Source organism: Trachurus japonicus, chromosome 19 (assembly GCF_045865225.1).
Source record: "Trachurus japonicus isolate A0001 chromosome 19, Traja_1.0".
Taxonomy (NCBI): Eukaryota; Metazoa; Chordata; class Actinopteri; order Carangiformes; family Carangidae; genus Trachurus; species Trachurus japonicus.
In genome coordinates this window covers 9,641,575-9,660,908 of record NC_140925.1, presented here as the reverse complement: position 1 = coordinate 9,660,908, position 19,334 = coordinate 9,641,575, and the positions used below count along the sequence as shown (strand labels likewise).

Below are 19,334 nucleotides of genomic sequence, written 5' to 3'. Positions count from 1 at the left end.
GAATTCTGGGCCCCCTTAAAGAATACTAAAGTGGGCCCCTCCCCCTAACTTTTCCTTTTTTTTTCTTAGACTACGTATTTATTATCGTTTTTTATTTAGCCTACTTTGTTTTGATGCTAATGCAGCATTACACTGCAAAAACACAAGTATCTTAGCAAGAATATTTGTCTTATTTCTAGTCAAAATGTCATTTCTAGTCAAAACAAATCTCATTATACTTAAAATAAGACACATCATATTAAAAGTAGCTTGTTTTTAGACACTTTTTACTTCTTTCAAGCAGATTTTCACTTGGAATAAGTAGAAAAAATCTGATAGTGGAGCAAGTTTTTTTTTTTTTCTTCCTTATTACAAGCACAAAAAACTTACTTTCACTGGCAGATTTTTCTATTTATTGTGAATTTAAGTGAAAATCTAAAAACAAGTTAATTTTTAGGTAATGAGTCTTATTTTAAGTGGAAAGAGATTAGTTTTGACAAGAAATGAGACATTTTTTGAGTTTTTTGAGTTTTTACAGTGTACTATGAGTATTAGTCAGGGTCTTACGCAGAATAAATCAGTCATACAAAGATTAGACTACTGGGGTTTTTTATGGGCCCCACTGGGCGCTGGGCCCCTAGAGTTATCATCACCTTTCTCCCCTATACAACGGCCCTGTGTCTATCTCGGGAAAATCAAACCTGGAGGCGTGATACAGTGTCATGAGTGATAGACACATTCCTCAATAACTGAGTTACATTTCCTGTCACTGCCAGTGCCACTGGGAAACCAGATGGGCTGTTTTGACTTTGCAAATCAGATTGTCTATCATTAGGAACATCTAATAGCTTTTGACAGCATGATATGATTGTATATTAGCTGGTGGCACCACGGACAGTGACACAGTTGTTGTGGCAGGAGCTGGATATTATTATTGCTGCTGCTTTATTGTTCCTGTTCAACGAAAATATGACACAGCACACACGAAGCAAAGGATTGAACATTTAATCTTTAAAGGTTTATTTCATCATAATCAATCAAATAATTTATTTTCTCAGGGACACAATCAAAAACAAAATCTTCAAAATGTTATCAGGACATTGACACACTGCAAAAATTCAAAATCTTACCAAGATTATTTGTCTTATTTCTAGACAAAAGGTCATTTCTAGTCAAAAAAAATCTAATTATACATAAAATATGACTCATCACATTTAAAAAGTAGCTTGTTTTTAGACACTTTTTACTTTTTTCAAGCAGATTTTCACTTGAAATAAGTAGAAAAATCTGACAGTTTTTCTTTCTTATTACAAGCACAAAAAACTTGCTTTCACTGGCAGATTTTTCTACTTATTTCAATTGAAAATTAGTTTGAAACAAGTGAAAATGATCTGAAAACAAGTTCATTTTTAGTTGATGAGTCTTATTTTAAGTGGAAAGAGATTAGTTTTGACTAGAAATTAGACATTTTGACGAGAAATAAGACAAATATTCTTGGAAAGATTTTGAGTTTTTGCAGTGCATTTGAAGTGGGCTGTAGGTTTTTCACAATGAGTCTGTTTTGATGAGGACGTTTGATAAGCATAAACATTCATGTCTACAAGTATAGTAATAATATTGTAAGTATATCACCTGTAATGAATAGGGTTATAGGGTGGTGAACATGAACTTGAACTGAAGTTGATCCAGATACTAAAGTATAAAGAGAAACTCTTTCAACCCTGGATCAACAGAATCAGCCCAACAATATGAAATCGTGTCGTCTGCATATAAACGGATGTTCCTGTTGTATAACAAAGGCAAAAAATACAATATGACGATATTCAGATTCAGATTTATTTGTCCTTTGCAGGAAACTTGTTTTCACCAACCTGTACAAACAAACATCCTCAAGATGCAACATACACATACACACATTATGAAAACATCACCTACATATAACAATAAACAAAACACACATTTAGCGACTCACTGGTCTGTTTAGCTCTGTTATAGCGGAGGGAACAAAGCTCCTGCAGAATTTGACCCTTTTCCAGGTCGGTGAACTATAACGCGACCAGATATACTGTGAACGTGATGGTACCTAAAATTAAACCTTGAGGGACACCTTTCATTATCAGGGAAATCGGGTTTCGCACACTGCTGACAATCAGACATAAGCAGCAATAGGATCACAACCAATATGTGAGAACGGGGAGTGACTGAAATCCACCACAGTCATGTCATCTAAAATTAAATATTAGATTGTACACATGAGGCAAAAACAAGGAAACATTCAGTTCAGATTTGTTATGTCTTAAGCGATATTCACTTTCCTTTTGGCTCTGTTTTTGGTCTCCACCACCTCCGGAGTCCTTAGAGGTTTTTGGCTGAAAACAGCTGTGTGCTGCTGCAGCTGGACACGATGCTCACGAAAGCTGCAAGACCAAATCAGTGATGTAAAAACTAAATGAATGAGCTGAAAGATGCTAAAAATGCTTTAAAAAATAAAATAAAGGGAGCAGTAGAGTGGAGTGATAATTCTCTGTGGGCTTGGCTCTACACCACTAACCCCTGTCACACTGCACACTGTGATCCCACCAATTGTTTGTACAATAGAAAACAGGGATTAGTGCAGCTTTAGGCCATAAAAAATGAGGATTTGAGACGTTAATACAACTTCACTGCCTCAATATTTATCTCCTGTTGATACCTGACACCTACACACTTCACTGGATGCACTGACAAAAACATAATTGAAACAGAATGAAATGAAAGACATTCAATACCGTTGCACCCTTGCAACAGAAGGCACTCGTGACTTGCAGTTTCCTGATGAAGATTGATAACCTGTCTTCAAAAAAACCTTCATAAAAGCTCTTCCTGTGTGAGGATTTTTTCAGCTCATATTGCACAGCGCAGTTATAATGCTGCGTCATGATGTTAAATTTCTTGTGATCACCAGAGGGCAGTATGACTCTGAACATCCAGACACCCAAAAGACACGACGTCCTGCTCTGTGCAACAGTAACACAGCATTTCATCCATCACTGTGTTCCAGATAAATCTCTGCATCTCACATTTATTTAATCAATTATGGTTATATAGAGATTTATATATACAGTATATATATATATATGTGTGTGTGTGTGTTTGTGTATACATACAATATATGCAGCTGCAGATTTATTTATTTTTTATGTCTATGATTATGTCGGTCTGCACGCTCCCTTTTGATTGAATGGAGCTGTGGACATATTAAAAGTATCCACAGAATTGTCATGCTGCTGAGTCGGCATGTTTGGCAGAAACGGGACAAGAGGAGGAAGAAGAGGAAGAGGAAGAGGAGGGGGGTAGCAGTTGTGACTCATTCAGGTGGAGATGACAAAGCATTTCCTCTTCTCACACAATGAGAAAAAAAAATCTCATTTTTTTCTGCATTAATCCAGTGTAAGTGACCTGTTACTGATATTACCTGCGAAAAAAAAAAAGAAGCAAATATATGAATGGAATAAAACAAACAAAGCAGGCCACTGATATACTGGGTAAATACATGGTTATTAAGATATGAATGAATCACATTTTCCTCTGTGGTGCAGTTACAGATTAGCCCTGAAATGATGTGAAAGGAGAAGAAAAACCCTCATCACTTTCCTCTGCAGGTTATGTAACAGTTCTCACAAGCTCAGCAGCATCCAGAAAGGTGTGTCCAGACAGAGCAACACGCCAATCAAAATCAAAATATGCAAACAGCAAACCGGAGGCTGCGCTGAGCGTGAGTGAGAATCATCAGGAGAGAGATGGATGAGAGTGGAGGGATGGCCGAGGGGCGGGGTTGCAGCACGACTTGAAAATGCTGCAGCATCCGGCCGTTCTCTCCTCCTCTTCTTCTCTCCATCTCGTGCGTACCGGTCCTTCGTTCCCTCCCTCCCTCTCTGCCTCTCTGCCTCTCTGCCTGCCTCTCTCTCTCTCTCTTTCTCACTCTCTCTCAGTCTGCGTGCTGTAGCCCTGCTGTGCGGTCCTCTCAGCCCCTCTGTTGTAGCACCGAAGGGAGGAGGAGCCACCGGCACACACACACACATACCACACCGACACTGACACACACATACATCCATCCATACGCACACACATTTACACACACATTTACACACACTACACTACACACGCATACTCTCACACAGACACACACTCGCTCTGACATCTCACATCATCTCCTCTGCACACTCACTGTAAGCACCAGTCAGCCAGCCAGTCAGGCCCGTTTGGAGCAGGGGAGCCCAGCCGTCTCGTCGCCTAAAGACTAAAGATGGATGTACTGATGAAGGGGTTCTCCATGGCCAAGGAGGGAGTGGTGGCCGCCGCGGAGAAGACCAAAGCCGGCATGGAAGAGGCAGCAGCTAAGACCAAGGAGGGGGTGATGTATGTAGGTATGTAACACACACACACACACACACACACACACACGTCTCTCTGGTGGTGAAAGAGTTGGTAAGTCTTGTCTTGTCTTGTCTTGTGGGGGGGGGGGGGGATGCATTTATTCTGAGGTGTGTGTCTGGTGGTTGCATCACGTGTATTTGCGCTTGAGTTTGAGGTGGGGTCCCTTGGGTGTCCATGTCTGGGACATTTTTTGGAGAAGGGGGAGGAGGAGGAGGAGGAAGGATGGAGAAGAAGAAGGGAAAAAGAAAGAAAGGAGGGGATGGCGTGAGGGCTGGCAGGATACTGCTGCAGGACTGGTGCAGGGCAGAGGGTGGGGGTCTTGGAAGAGAGTCAGGGACATCCAGTGATGAACTAAATACAGCAACAAAGTCCCCGGGGACTCTTAGGCTTATCTGCCTTTTTAAAATTTCATGATATAGTTGACCTACATTCACCAGGCTGCCATACGTACTTCAGAGGTGCATTCAGTGTGTGTTCAGAAAGAAACGAATAAAATGAATAAATTCACAATAAAAGATGAAAAATGTGATATATTTAATGACAAAAAAAAAAAAGTGAATTTATACTTTTTAAAGATGCAGCAGATGCTCGGATGCCGTGCAGCTGCTGCCGTAGTTCGCTGCACTTTTTTTTGCATTAGCTTGAGCAGCAACTGCGTCACATCTCAAGGTTACCCCCAGTGTTAGGCTTTTTAGGCCGTCTGAAGGGGCAGGGAGGGGAGGGAGGGGAGGGGAGGGGAGGGGTTGTAAAAGTAAGGAGGTGGGTGGGTGAGGAGTCAGCGGAGTGGACGTGTTGTGCGCTGTCGTGGTTTGTCGTCTGCAGTCTCTGTCTCCTCAGCACTTTGACCGACTGTCACACGGCAACAGCCTCATGAGGATGATGAGGACGGACAGGAAAAAAGTGTCAATGACACGAGCTGGAACAAGGGAGGGAGGAAGGTGGGGTGTAGGGAGGGAGGGGGGTCGTTAGACAGGGAAAAGGATCACTTGAGCACTGCAGCAATTGCCCCCCCACCCCACCCTCACCCCCCCTTCCCGTGTGTGTCCACTGGATTTTCCTGCTGCTTTGATGACTAACCAGCTTCCTGCCTCACAGCTCTTACAACAAATCCCCCAGTCCCCCTTCTTCCTCCTCCTCCTCCTCCTCCTACTCCCCAAATACCACCGCCTCCCACCTCAACCCACCCACCCACCCATCCCAAGAAAAGATGGAAGGATAGGATGGAGAGATGCAAGGGAAAAGACGGAGAGAGAAAAGATGGCGAGAGAGAGAGACAGAGAGAGAGAGTAAGGGAGGGGTGTTATGTCAGAAAAGGCTTTGAGCCTCTGGTCTCGTGGCTCCGGGTTGAACAGATGGAGGGACGGAAAGAGAGAGAGAGAGAGAGACAGGTGACATGTCGTGATGGGGGTGGTGGTGGTGGTGTGTCTGTGGGTGAGGGGGAGGGGGAGGGGGGTGGGGGAGTAGAGGATGATCGGGGAGGAGGTGGAGGAGGGGGGGGGGAGCGAATGAGACTCAGTAGAAAAATGAAACCTGGATGTCCCAGTGAGCTCAGGACGGTGACTGGGCTCAGGTAGAAGGAGGAGAGGATGGAGGGAAGAGAAGAGAGAAGAGAGAGGGAGAGAAGAGAAGAGAAGAGAAGAGAAGAGAAGAGAAGAGAAGAGAAGAGAAGAGAAGAGAAGAGAAGAGAAGAGAAGAGAAGAGAAGAGAAGAGAAGAGAAGAGAGGGGGGAGGGGAGGGGGCTGAATGAGGGGATGGAGGGATGGATGGATGGGTGGGTGGAGGTAGATCATAGGAGTAGGGGAGCAGAAAAGGGGACGTGATCGGTGAAGTGAGGAGGGTCGATGGCTCCGATAAAACCACTGTATCCGCCCGCAGCAGAGTGCAAACGTCAGCATGTGACAGTATCAAGGTCTGAACGCTACACACACACACACACACACACACACACACACGGACGACATGGATGCACGCATGCACAGGACAGACGTGGACCGACAGCAGGACGTCATTAAAGAAAAAAAGAAAAGAAAAAACCCTCTGAGCTCAAGCTGCCACAAAATAGCTCCAAACATGAGCGTTGGCTTTTTTTTTTAGAACATGATTCTCTTATTTTAATCCATAGTTTTATATGGATTTATGGATTTATCTTTTTGTTTTAATGGAAACTGAACCTTAGACCTATAAAACTCCCAGAAAATCACATTTTAATTTAATTCATTTAAGAAATCATCAGTAATTTACAGAAAAAAAGACTCTAGGTGTTAAATCTGCAAATATATAGTCATTTTGCCAAAGAGATGCTACAGTATCAGTAGAAAAGATCTATAAGCTGTTATTTCTTTTTCATGTTATTTGCTTTTCAGTTTTTATTCATTTAATTTGTTGCATTCATCATCTTGTCACAGCTTCCCCCTCTTTTTTTTTATCTGTCCCTGTGCATATAGCACATCAATTTCACGTTGCTGCAGAGACATAAAACAAAATCAAGGCTGATAAGATTTTTCATTAAACATGAGACATCCACAGCTTTCATCTCATCAGGACGCGTCCTCCAACTAAAGCCACATTTGATGCATTATTTCATTATAGGAAAAAGCCTTCACACACTTTAATCCGTGCCATCTTCATTTATTGCAGCAAGCTTTTGATCAGGATTATCATTTATTATCAGGATTATTCCATCAATTGCTTTCTTGTTCTTGTTGTTCGCTCTGCGGTGTCCAGTGCATCACACTCTGCTGCAGCTGATTTTTTTTTTTTTTTATATACATATTTGATCATTTGCATGAGAAAAAAACAACAACAAAGGGACAGGAAGTTCATAGTTGATAGTTTATTCTGTATGATGATGGCGACAGACAGATCGCCACAGGCTTTTTACATGCACATGCTCACAGGGCTCCCTCTGTTGACTGCGAGAAAAGAAGCTGTGTCATTGCAGTGTGTGTGTGTGTGTGTGTGTGTGTGTGTGTGTGTGTTGGGCTGTGCTGCAGTACTGCTCAGTACTCAGGCAGGCACGTGGCTCATGTACCACAGGGAGCGTGCAGAGAGATGGAGGGAAGCAGGAGACAGAGAGAGGACGGGTGGATGCAGGATACAGTAAATGGCAGCATCTGCATGTGCACAAAAACTACAAAGAGAGAACTGTGTGTGTTAGTGTGTGTGTTAGTGTATTCGTGTGTGTATTCGCGTGTGTAACACTTCTGATTTATCCTATATTCCTCCTTCCCTTCCCCCTTAGTTTCTAGCTTCCTGTCATTATTCCCTTTCATCTTTCAGAGCAGATATTTCTTTCCCGCTGCCCCTCTCTCTCTGGCAGATTATATAATAACACTTTAATCTGCTCGGGATCATAGTATAGTGAGCTCAAGGCTGGTGAGCAGAGAGGGAAACACACACACACACACACACACATACAGACACAGAGATATTCCCAATAATAATACAAGGTTGTCACATTGACTCAGCTTCAAGGAACATCTTAACTGGGCTCTAAAGGCTGGAAAGGAAAAAAAATAATAGAAAATTCAACAATTTTCTAGACCAAGTGTTTTTTATTGTTACTCAAACAGAAGAGAAGAGCATCAGTCACACTGAGTGGAAGTGGGTTTTGTGTATTTTTAGACAGAGTGATAGATGAGAGGGTTGTGTCAGAGCCTAGTAGAGCAAACAGAGGAGAAGAAATGAAATGTCTCTTTGCAGTCTCAGTTTCGGTGATAACATAAAAATGTGTTGAAAGTAAATGTAAAATAAAGAGGTGAAAACAGTTGACACAGTAAGCAACATCACACCATTTCAATCTGATGATGTAGAAGGGATATTCAGTGTTAAATGTATTATATTATAAAATAAATGACATCATCATTTAGTCATAATGGCCACAGTTTTGTTTACTAATGAATATAACTCAATATACACAATATTAACAAAAATGTAAATCAATCAAAAGAGGGGCAATAATAAAACAATAAGTCATTGTACTGTATGTGAATGTGATTGTGACCTCTTACTCTCTCTGATCCACAGGCAGTAAGACAAAGGAGGGAGTTGTGTCATCAGTAAACACAGGTAAGAAAAAAATGTGCAAGTATGTTGCTCCATTTGTGTCTCAAACAGTGAACCACCCAGGGCAAACATTAGAGAGGAAGTACAGATGTTTTTCTCTACCACAGGTTGAGATGTAGTTTCCAAAACCGGAGTTTAAATCCACAGTCTGTGGACGTCATCAAACAACCAGTTAATCATCATCACTACTGAGGCTTTTCCTCTAATTAAAACATAAAGCTTCTGCTACGAAGCTTAAATAAACCTTAAATTGATCATTCGGAGAAGGTTGTGTTCAGGTGTGGTGGCTCTTTGTTGCCCCATGTGGCTCTTTGGGGTATTACTGTAATTTAACACCTTAGAACTGCAGCCCTCATTAAATGTAATTACCTGTGTGAGTCTGACCTCCAGCCTCAGGGGGGCAGTAATGAGAGTTTGCACCAAGAAGAAGAATATGAGAATTACTATAGCCCATGTATTCATGTATGTATTTTTGTTTTATGATATATTATATTTGTTATAAATTTGTTATATGATTCAAAGCTTGTGGCTTTTCCGAGACATTTTGTATTTCCTGTTCGCTACACTGTTTGTTGTTTTCACCATGATGGTCACAAACTAACCCACCGAGCACCGAGGTCCCTCTTTGGACCAACAGACCCTCAGTGTGTGTGTGTGTGTGTGTGTGTGTGTGTGTGTGTTTATGTGCACTAACCATAGACTGTAAAAAAAAATATGGACGTAGAGTCCGTGACGTCCCCCATTGGTTTTGGGGAGTCGTTTTTGTGACTCAAATATGGCGGCCTGAACAGCGCCATGTTGGATTTACCGGCCGAGAACCCGCCCACTGGCCTCGAAGCAGCTGTCCACGGAGCTGCTCGGACCTGTCACTCAACGTTTCCGCGCCCTAATTGGCCAGAGTTTTAAACCTAATAATCATAAAATGGTAGAGTTTAAAAAATAGTTAAAAATTCACCCCCCTCAGAGTGTGTGCGGGGGTAGAAACAGTTGAGACCAAAAAACGTAATGGCACCAGGCTTTTAACATGTTTATTGAGGATGTAAAATCGGCGATTTTAACATGGGGGTCTATGGAGACATGCTGCTTTCTGGCACCAGCCCCCAGAGGCAGCCGAGAGGATTACAGTTTTTTTGAACGCGGAAGTGAGCTTCTTTTTTTTTAACAACTTTATTGGCAACAAGAGTATACACAGGACTGAATACAGTTAGATGAAATAAGTGTATACAACATTAATACACAACCAAACCATCATAAATACGCCAGGGGATGACAGCAAGACAGAAAAAACATAAACTTAAATAAATATTATGTAAAGCTTACAAAGATCATACGTTTTAACAGCTTTTTTATTCTCACAATCACAGAGGGAGGAGATATATTGACCAACATATGCAGACAGTTCCAAGAAGTTTGGCTTCTTACCAGAAAATTTAGACTTATGTATATAAAATTTGGATAAAATAATTAACAAATTAATCATATAAAACTGAGAATTTAGTTTTTTTTATCATATTCAGTGTAGCCAAACAAAACATTTTTCCAGCATAAATTAAAGTGGGGATAAATATGATCAGTGATAAAGCGTGCCAGTCTGTTCCAAAGTTGTCTGGTGTGTGGGCCAGACAGGGCCGTTGTATAGGGGAGAAAGGTGATGATAATTCTAGGGGCCCAGCGTCCAGTGGGGCCCATAAAAAACTCCAGTAGTCCAATCTTTGTATGACTGATTTATTCTGCCTAAGACCCTGACTAATACTCATAGTACACTGTAAAAACTCAACATCTTTCCAAGAATATTTGTCTTATTTCTTGTCCAAATGTCTCATTTCTAGTCAAAACTAATCTCTTTCCACTTAAAATAAGACTCATTACCTAAAAATTAACTTGTTTTTAGATCATTTTCACTTAAATTCACAATAAATAGAAAAATCTGCCAGTGAAAGTAAGTTTTTTGTGCTTGTAATAAGGAAGAAAAACTTGCTCCACTATCAGATTTTTTCTACTTATTCCAAGTGAAAATCTGCTTGAAAGAAGTAAAAAGTGTCTAAAAACAAGCTACTTTTAATATGATGAGTCTTATTTTAAGTAGAATGAGATTTGTTTTGACTAGAAATTACATTTTGACTAGAAATAAGACAAATATTCTTGCTAAGATACTTGAGTTTTTGCAGTGTAATGCTGCATTAGCATCAAAACAAAGAAGGCTAAATAAAAAACGATAATAAATACGTAGTCTAAGAAAAAAAAAAAAAGGAAAAGTTAGGGGGAGGGGCCCACTTTAGTATTCTTTAAGGGGGCCCAGAATTCCTAGCAACGGCCCTGGGGCCAGACCAAAATAAATGAACCAAGGTTTCACTGACAGAGACACAACTGGGTCCGGAAGTGAGCTTCACTTCTCAGACCGACAACTGCCCCCATGGCACTAACCCCCCTCCGTTCTGCCCCCTAGTGGCCAACAGGACCGTGGACCAGGCCAACATCGTGGGAGACACAGCGGCTGCCGGAGCCAACGAGGTGTCACAGGCGGGCGTCGAGGGCGTCGAGAACGTGGCCGCGTCGACCGGGTTGATCAACCAGGTCAGTTAGTTAGTAACCATGACAACACTGGGTCATTTTAATAATGGATCCTCCAGGCAGGGCACACACACACACACACACACACACACACACACACACACACACACACACACACACAGACACAAAACGAAAAACAAAAAGAGAAAAGAGATCCTGTTTTAGGGATTTAAGAAAAGTCTAAATTGTTGAATACAGCTGGTCTGAGATCAGCCACTAGATGTCAATGCTGACACACAATCCCATTTTTCCACTTTACTTATTCTTAATAGATCAATCAAAGATGACCAGTTTTCTACTAATTTTATATAGACTACTATATATTACAGTTAATTCATTGTTTTAGCTTAAAAATATAAAAAGTGACATGTTGAAATAGCATTTTTTCCATCTAATGAATAGTAGAAAACACAAATATATTCAGTGCACAATGATATTAATTGATATTAAACATAACTTAGATTGAATTTAAATGATTAGATGAAAATAATTGATTTAAATGACCAACATAAGCAGAACACAAAAAGTGGGTTAGGTGTATTTGTATTTTATGAGTTGCTGTGTTCAATTTTTTGCCAGGACTTCATCTAGATAATCAAGATAGTTGATGTTTTATTGTCGTGATATGGTGGTTTGTCAAATGTATTTAAAATGATGGCTTCTGCTTTTATAATCTGAACTCTGTTATCAAATGTTAGATGAGAGAACATCTAACATTTGTGTCTTTCATGCACGTCTCTCTGTGTCTGTGTGTCGCTGCCTTTGTTGAAATATTGTGGTGATGCTTCTGTGTTGTGTTGTGTTGTCGCTCCGTGTTGCTGTTCTTCTCACTTTTCCTTGTTTTACGCTGTTTTGTGTCTCATCTGTGTTTTTCCTGATAGGAGGAGCCAGTATACGAGGTGCCTATGGGACAGAGCAGTGTGGGGGTCATAGGTCATCCTGGGGTGGGGTGGGGTGGGGAGGGGTGAAGGAGAAACAAAGAGGAGATACCCTGCATGCTTAGTGCACATTGTTATCAGTTTATTAGGTACACCTGTGTGATCTCATGCAACAAACCTGCATTAAAGGGGACATATTATGGAAATATCACTTCTTGAAGGCTCTTTAACATATATCTGGGTGTTTTTCTTGCCTTCCGGCCCCGAAAATGTGAGAATTGACAAAAAAAAACTGTAATTTTCAGGCTCCCGAGGTTGAAATCCACGTGGTTTTACAAGCTGTTCATTCAACGATGTAATACCACCCCTACCTATGAGTACTGCAGCGGGTAGAGCAGTGGCTCATTTGCATTTAAAGGGACAGGCACCGAAACCAGCCGTTCTGAACAGGGCTGTTTTAAGCTGATAATAAGAGCTGTGATGTTTGATCCTTGGGATATTTTGATCGAAGCATGTCACAGACACGTCTTTAAAGGACAATTCCAGGCGAATTCAACTCAGGGGTGTATTTTCATATCATTTTATGTCTAAAAGAATGAATCTGAAGATTTTCAGTTTAATCGCTCCTGTTTTGCGGTAGTTGCGTATGTCCCTGCATCGCCACGGCAGCAATGAATGGGAGTGGATGTAAGTTCCGCTGTTTAGGCTGTTTCCAGCCCTCAAAGCCGCAATTTTTTTCCACAGACAGCGTCAGATGGAGACTCAAACATGCACCGAGAAGTTTATTTACTTCAAGCAAGCCGACATGTTTGTAAAAGTCGATCAAATTCAAAGTCTCCCGGAGTCTCGCGCGAGACCCAGTTGCCGTGCTCGGTGTGTTCAGGTGCAGTGGGAAAAGCTACCGTTTGTGTCATAAACACAGGAATATCAACTCTTTACTTGCTTCAAGTAAAAAAAACTTCTCGGCGCATCTTTGAGTAGCCATCTGACGCTGTATGTGGAAAAAAATGTACACTTGAAGCAAGTAAAGAGTTGATATTCCTGTGTTTATGACACAAGCGGTAGCTCCTACTGCGCCTGAATACACCAGCACTGCAACTTCGGGCTCGCGCGAGACTCCGGGAGACTTTGAATTAGATCGACTTTTACAAACATGTCGGCTTGCTTGAAGTAAATAAACTTCTCGGTGCATGTTTGAGTAGCCATCTGACGCTGTCTGTGGAAAAAAATTGCGGCTTTGAGGGATGTAAACAGCCTAAACAGCGGAACTTACATCCACTCCCATTCATTGCTGCCGTGGCGATGCACGGACAGACGCAACTACCGCAAAACAGGAGCGATTAAACTGAAAATCTTCAGATTCATTCTTTTAGACCTAAAATGATATGAAAATACACCCCTGAGTTGAATTCGCCCGGAATTGTCCTTTAAGACACCTGGGAACTATTTTAATTTGTGGAAAAAGGGGCGGCATATATCTCCTTTAAATCTGGCTTTCTGTGCAGTGTCGTCATAGTTTGGGAGGTGCGATTTACTGCAGGAGTCTTGCACTGGATTACATGACATTGCACAGGTTTACTCGATAAACTGGCGATGCGGTGTATAGAAGCTAATAGCCCACAAAGGACTGAGTGAGCATCAGGAGGGGAAAGGAGAAACAGAAGCTGCTGTGATGCTTCATAAATTAAAATAGGCAGATTTCTGCAGTGTTGAATTGGATTAAAAAGATGTTTAGTGGATAAAATAAAAAGGATAAAAGCATAAAAACAAGATTTTACTTCTGACCTACCCAGACGCTCGCTCATTCTTGTGGTTTAGGCAATATTAAATACTAAAAAAATTCTCATTTCTAACCATGTAGCGATAAGTGACACACAAGCTCCAGTGCACATCTCCAGAATGAGAATATATTCAGTATTCATGGCATGCAGCAAAAGAGCCTCATGCACTGCTCAGGCTGAACGAGGCCTGCGCACCAGGAGCCCGGCAGCTGGAGGTTTTTATTTCACCCTTATATGCTGTAAAAACTCTAATCAACTAACTGAGCCCCCGGGGGAAGCGTCTTAAGCATGATAATAAGAGAAACTCAGTGAGCCGTGCAGCATGGCCTCTTGTAGTCTTAACTGCTTTATTTTATCAGAAGCGAAGAGAGAAACGAAAGCTAAGATACCATCGTAGGTGGCCGTTGGTGCTTTTGGCCCCTCCGCCCGCCCTCTCATCACCTCATCCTTTCATCTTCCTCAGAAAAGTCATCATCTTCTCCACCTCTTTTCTCCTCTTCTGTTTCTAATGCACTCCTGTTTCCTCGCACAGGGAGAATATGGAGGAATGGAGCAGGGAGGCGAAGGAGGAGAGGTGAGCGAACGAGACAGAGCTGCTGGGATTAAAACCGAGCAGGATTATTTAGTGGCAGCTGCTCACGCACATCGAATTATAAATTACATTTTAGTGTTTAGGAATATTACTGCGCCTACATGTGAGTGTGATCCTATAGGACTCAGGTATTTTATCTGTGTTAGACTTCATTCTGTTTATTCCTTCATAAACTTACTGGTTATTTCGCTGATTGATAATGAACTCACAATGTAAATGCAGTCGACTGCCGCAGAAATGACATGACTGAAGAATTTCCCAATTACAGTTTGTGTTTGATATGATTTTTCTTTCAAGAAGTAAGGGTTAAATATTCAGATTTTTTTTTTTACTCTTTCTCCTTCATTGAAAAATGCACGCTCTATGAATATGTAAATGTGTTGGACGTGTCCGCGCTCAGTTTATCTGCACTGGAAGTCTCACATTTGCATATCACGCTTATGTAAGTTGCCTACTGGTTATGTTATAATTGGCTTCACAAAAATCCTGCTTGTACTGTTCCTGTTCAGTGCTTTAACATGAGCACAGAGAAACTGTCTGCTCCCCAGCAGATGAGTGTGAAAACAGCTTTCTAGTGTCAAACTCTGGATGAATCAGCACAGAGAGAAAAGTCAAAAGTAATGGAACACATATTCACCGTTAACTAGGTGCTTATTAATATGCATATAAGTAGCTTACTAGCTCCTTATTAGTAATTATTAAGCACGTATTCCAACACCTTATTCTACATAGCCTTATTCTATTACACCATGAATTAACATTTTTCCTGTTATCAACTCCTAATTATGGCTTATTCATTGTAAATTAATGCATTAATGCTACTAATTCAGAGTGATAAAGGACGAATTACTGATCTTGTGCTACTGCCCCTGTACAAGGCCCCAATAACCCACTGGTTGTTCACATCATTATTCAGAAACAACAATGCATTAATTTACAGTGAATAAGCGATAATTAGGAGTTAATATCAGGAAAAAGCTTAATTCAGGTAGAATAGTAGAGTATAATAGAGGTAGAATATAAGGCTATGTAGAATAAGGTGTTAATACGTGCTTAATAATTACTAATAAGGAGCTAGTACAGTAAGATACTTATATGCATATTAATAAGCACCTAGTTAATGGTGAATATGTGTTCCCTAATCTAAAGTGTTACCGTAATGATAATAAAAAGAAGAATCTAAATACTTTGTAAATACTTTGTCCGCCACTGACTGATCTCTCTATCTTTTCCTTCTTTGCAGGGGTATTAGTCGTCTTGAGGACCACCCCCCTACCCCCTGCCGTCCTCTCCAGCAGCCCCTGCCCCCCCCTCCCCCCCTCAAAGCTCCCCTCGCCTCGCAGATGTCCAGATGTTCAACATATTTTTTTGTGACTTTACGGAACCAAAATCAACTAAAACAGACTCTTCCGGATGCCGCACCTCAGCCCCCCTATAAAACACCCCCTCCTCTGCCTCTCTCCCCTGTTACCCCCCTTCCCCACACCCCCACACCCCCACCTCCCACCCCCAGCAGCCCTCTGTCACAGTCTACACCCCCTCTTTGTCCTCCCCTCTCTGATTTTCTGCAGCCTGTAGCTTCTCTCCTCCACCGCCCCCCCCTCACCTCACCCCACCCGTGTGTTAGTGTCGTCCTGATATGACCCTGATGTTGTTACTGCCCCCCTATGCCTACCAACCGATAAGGAAACCTCACGCACAAACACACACATACACACAAACAAAAAGAGACACACCTCCATTAGGCACATGCATGAAACACACACATACAGTGCATAACTGTAAACGCCAGCACAGACGCACACACTGGGGCAAACGAATGATAACTGCAAGAAGTGAGATTTTTGCTTTTAAAAAAAAAGGAAAAAAAAAGAAGAAGCCTCCACAACAATAAGTCACTGTGGACGTGGGCGTGTTGTGTGGGGCAGGGTGGGTGTGAGAGGGTGTGTGAGCTACTGTTTGTGTGCCTGTGTGTCCATGTTTGCTTATAGGTGTGTGCATGTGTAGCTGCTGGCGTACAAACGTAAAAAAAAAAAAATCTCCAGAGGCCTGTGCAGGGAATCGTGCATCGATGGCAGATCTCATTCTGTGACGTGTGCAGTAGTTAGTTAGAGCCACAGTAGACTGCATGAACAGACGTGTGTAGAATGACTTGTCCCGTGTTGAAAACTATGTAGAGTAGCAGCCGCCCTGTGTAGCTTTGTATGGCTTAGTGTGTGTGTGTGTGTGTGTGTGTGTGTGTGTTTTTCGCCACCGCATTTAGAAAAACAGGGTTAATAACAGCGTCATAAACCGAGAAGCAATACACAAGTTCTCATCGTTCTCAGACGTGATGCATGAAAACAAGAGCAGTTGTGATTTCGTATCAACTCTTATCTGTGATGTTAAACATTTGTGGCCAAAAAAAAAAGCAAAGTTAAAACGTGTAGGGAGAACATAACAACCAGATTTGATTGCCAAAGTGGAAATCCCTGATTTATATCTCTTAGAATTCACAATTGAGCCCAAAATAATGTGAATTAACCAGCGTGTTAGAGCAAACTTCTTCAAACTTAAAACATGCAAATCAACCTTTATAGGTGCAAATATGGTTGTTATATTACACTGATTGACATTAAGTGTATTTATGATGCAGAGTTATACTGAGTTACATTGTAATGACAGGTTACTGCAATGTCATCCTTACTGATGGTTATTGCAAATCCTGAATCTACAGATATTTATTACAAATTTGAGTGGAGATCCCAAAGTTTCCATTCACACAATCTTTATATATATATATATATATTTCTAATACTCTCTTGGCTTACCCCCTCAGAGAAAACATTGAATAGCATCAGTGATTTAATGTTTGAATAAGTAAGCATGTTGAATTTTTAAGCTACTTAAGGGGAAATTAAAGGGGGAAATTCGGATTTAAGGGGTTGAAAAGAGCTTAAGAAGGGAAATGAGCAGCTCACAGTGATAAACTTGATATTTGGTCTTGGTGAAGCTGGTTTGTGTGGCCATCGAGGGACAGGAGTACGTCCGCCAGCCAGTCAAACTTATATAATTAGAGTATTAATTCTTCAATTGTGGCAAAAAAACAAAAAGTTTCAGACCAAGAAAACAGTCGTCTAGTGAGAATCCGTCCACTAAGAGAGAACAAAGTTTTGGGTTTCATCGTAGATCAGCTTTATGTGTAGTTCTGTGTACAGCTTGAATTCTGGGATGTGTAGTTGTTTATAGGGTAGAGTTTTTATTTCACACCAATTTAGTCTGAACCCCGGCTGCTCTGAAGCTCCCGCTCGCCAGCTGTCTCGACCAATCAGACGATTCCCTCCTCCTGTCACTCAATGTCAAGACACCTCTGCCCGGCGTCAGTGTGTGTGTCTGTATGCACCGTATGTGTGTGTGTATATCATATGTGTGTGTGTTAACATAGGGTTCAGCCAGCAAAGTGTGTGTGTGTGTGTTTGTGTCTGGAGCAGGTTTGTGTGTTTTTACTTTGAGGCCAATGGAAACTGATGACTGCATGTTGCCTTATCAAGCAATCTGACATTCACATACACACACACGCACACACACACACACAGACCATACACTACATGACACTTGTGCAAACACACACTCTCTATCTCACACACACACACACACACACATAGGCACAACACCGCACACTCAAAACAACACACACAGACACACCCCACCTCAAATACACAAACACAGATCACACACACACACCATGTTTAAGTTGGCATCAAAGCAGACTCGCTGATTTTATAAACAGTACCAGTGAAATTAAAAAGGTTTTGTTGAAATCCAGCTTCAGTGTCAAGAACTTCTTTGAGTACCTTTGTTGTCATGTGAACTTCGCCTGACTGAAAATACATGGTTTTGATAAACCAGGATATTATTGTCGCACTGTTGACAGCTCATCTGCATAAGACAGTAAAATCTCCACATGCACCTATACAGCAGTGCTGGGAAGATTACTATGGCAAGTGGATTTAACATTTAAAAGCTAAGTTTGACTATCCAGAATTAACATTGTAGATATCAACAACATCTTTCTGACTTGTCATAATTAGTAGTAGTAGTAATAGTTGGATTTATCATTCAAGATATCTGTAATTCAGTTTTGCCTCTTGTCAAAAAGAACATTGCAGATATCCGCAATTACATCCTTCCTAGGACAAATGATGTCACTTTTGCCATTCATGTGTATGGGGTTTGTCATTACAGATATCTATAATTCAGTTACAGATATCCGCTATGTGAATTACAGATATCTGTAACTGAATTACGACTATTCCTAATTCCAGTTTGAGATATCTACAACGTCATTTCGCCTATAGTCAAAGCTTAATTTCAGATATCTGAAAAGGGACGTGCAGATATCTTAAAGCAGTACTAAAGAACTTTCAGTTTTGGTTGAGTTTGTGGTATTATGTTATAATAGTGTTCAGTGCCTTTAAGAAGGGGGAGTGACGTCAGTACGGTGTTGTGAGCCCGGGGCATTGTGGGATACACGCTAGCTGAGTGCTGTTGTACGAGAGATACATCCGTGTTGTTGTACTGCCGAGTTGCTGAATAAAGCCAGACTCCGAATACGTCGTTGTACGAACCTTATGTGAATAACAAGACATGGCGTCAGAAGTGGGCGACTTGTAAGCGGAGACAAGAAAAGAAGAAGAAGAAGAAAAAAAAAAGTACAGTTTATCGGTTTCGCGGAGGAATGGGAGACGAACCGGCAGATATGGCATTACCAACACCAACTGCTACGTTCACAATACAGCCTCCAGAGTCGTTTGATTTTACGAAGCCTCAAGAATGGGAGCGTTGGATCAGGAGATTCGACCGCTTTCGGGTTGCAAGCAACCTACACGCAACGTCGGAAGACAATCAGATAAACACGCTGGTGTATTGTATGGGCGATGAAGCCGAAGATGTGCTAATGGGGCTAACGCTAACTGCCGAGGCGAAGAAGACGTACGAGGGTGTTAAGGCAGGGTTTGATGCATTTTTTGTGCCTAAAAAGAATGTGATCTACGAAAGAGCCAAGTTCAATCA

The 19,334-nt window shown here is 41.4% G+C and overlaps 1 protein-coding gene and 2 long non-coding RNA genes across 4 annotated transcripts; 1 reads left to right on the top strand and 2 right to left on the bottom strand.

Moving 5' to 3' along the window:
• Positions 1-3,742: 3,742 nt before the first annotated feature.
• Positions 3,743-4,204, bottom strand: LOC146967395 (uncharacterized). Its single transcript, XR_015034389.1, has 3 exons — positions 4,138-4,204; positions 3,941-4,052; positions 3,743-3,885 (listed from the first exon to the last, which is right to left on the bottom strand). It is a non-coding gene; the product is annotated as an uncharacterized LOC146967395 (long non-coding RNA).
• On the top strand, positions 4,098-15,752 carry sncgb (synuclein, gamma b (breast cancer-specific protein 1)). Of its 2 annotated transcripts, XM_085761474.1 has the most exons (6): positions 4,098-4,385; positions 8,422-8,463; positions 10,907-11,034; positions 11,913-11,930; positions 14,223-14,264; positions 15,526-15,752. In XM_085761474.1, exons 1-6 carry the CDS (start codon positions 4,265-4,267, stop codon positions 15,532-15,534), a joined length of 360 nt encoding a protein of 119 aa, XP_085617600.1. In that variant the 5' UTR covers positions 4,098-4,264; the 3' UTR covers positions 15,535-15,752. The 2 variants fall into 2 exon arrangements, with proteins under 2 accessions (XP_085617600.1, XP_085617601.1); XM_085761475.1 differs by lacking the exon at positions 11,913-11,930 and having other exon boundaries at positions 15,526-15,750.
• A 1,765-nt stretch (positions 15,753-17,517) lies between these two features.
• Positions 17,518-18,105, bottom strand: LOC146967393 (uncharacterized). Its single transcript, XR_015034415.1, has 2 exons — positions 17,931-18,105; positions 17,518-17,893 (listed from the first exon to the last, which is right to left on the bottom strand). It is a non-coding gene; the product is annotated as an uncharacterized LOC146967393 (long non-coding RNA).
• Positions 18,106-19,334: the final 1,229 nt, after the last annotated feature.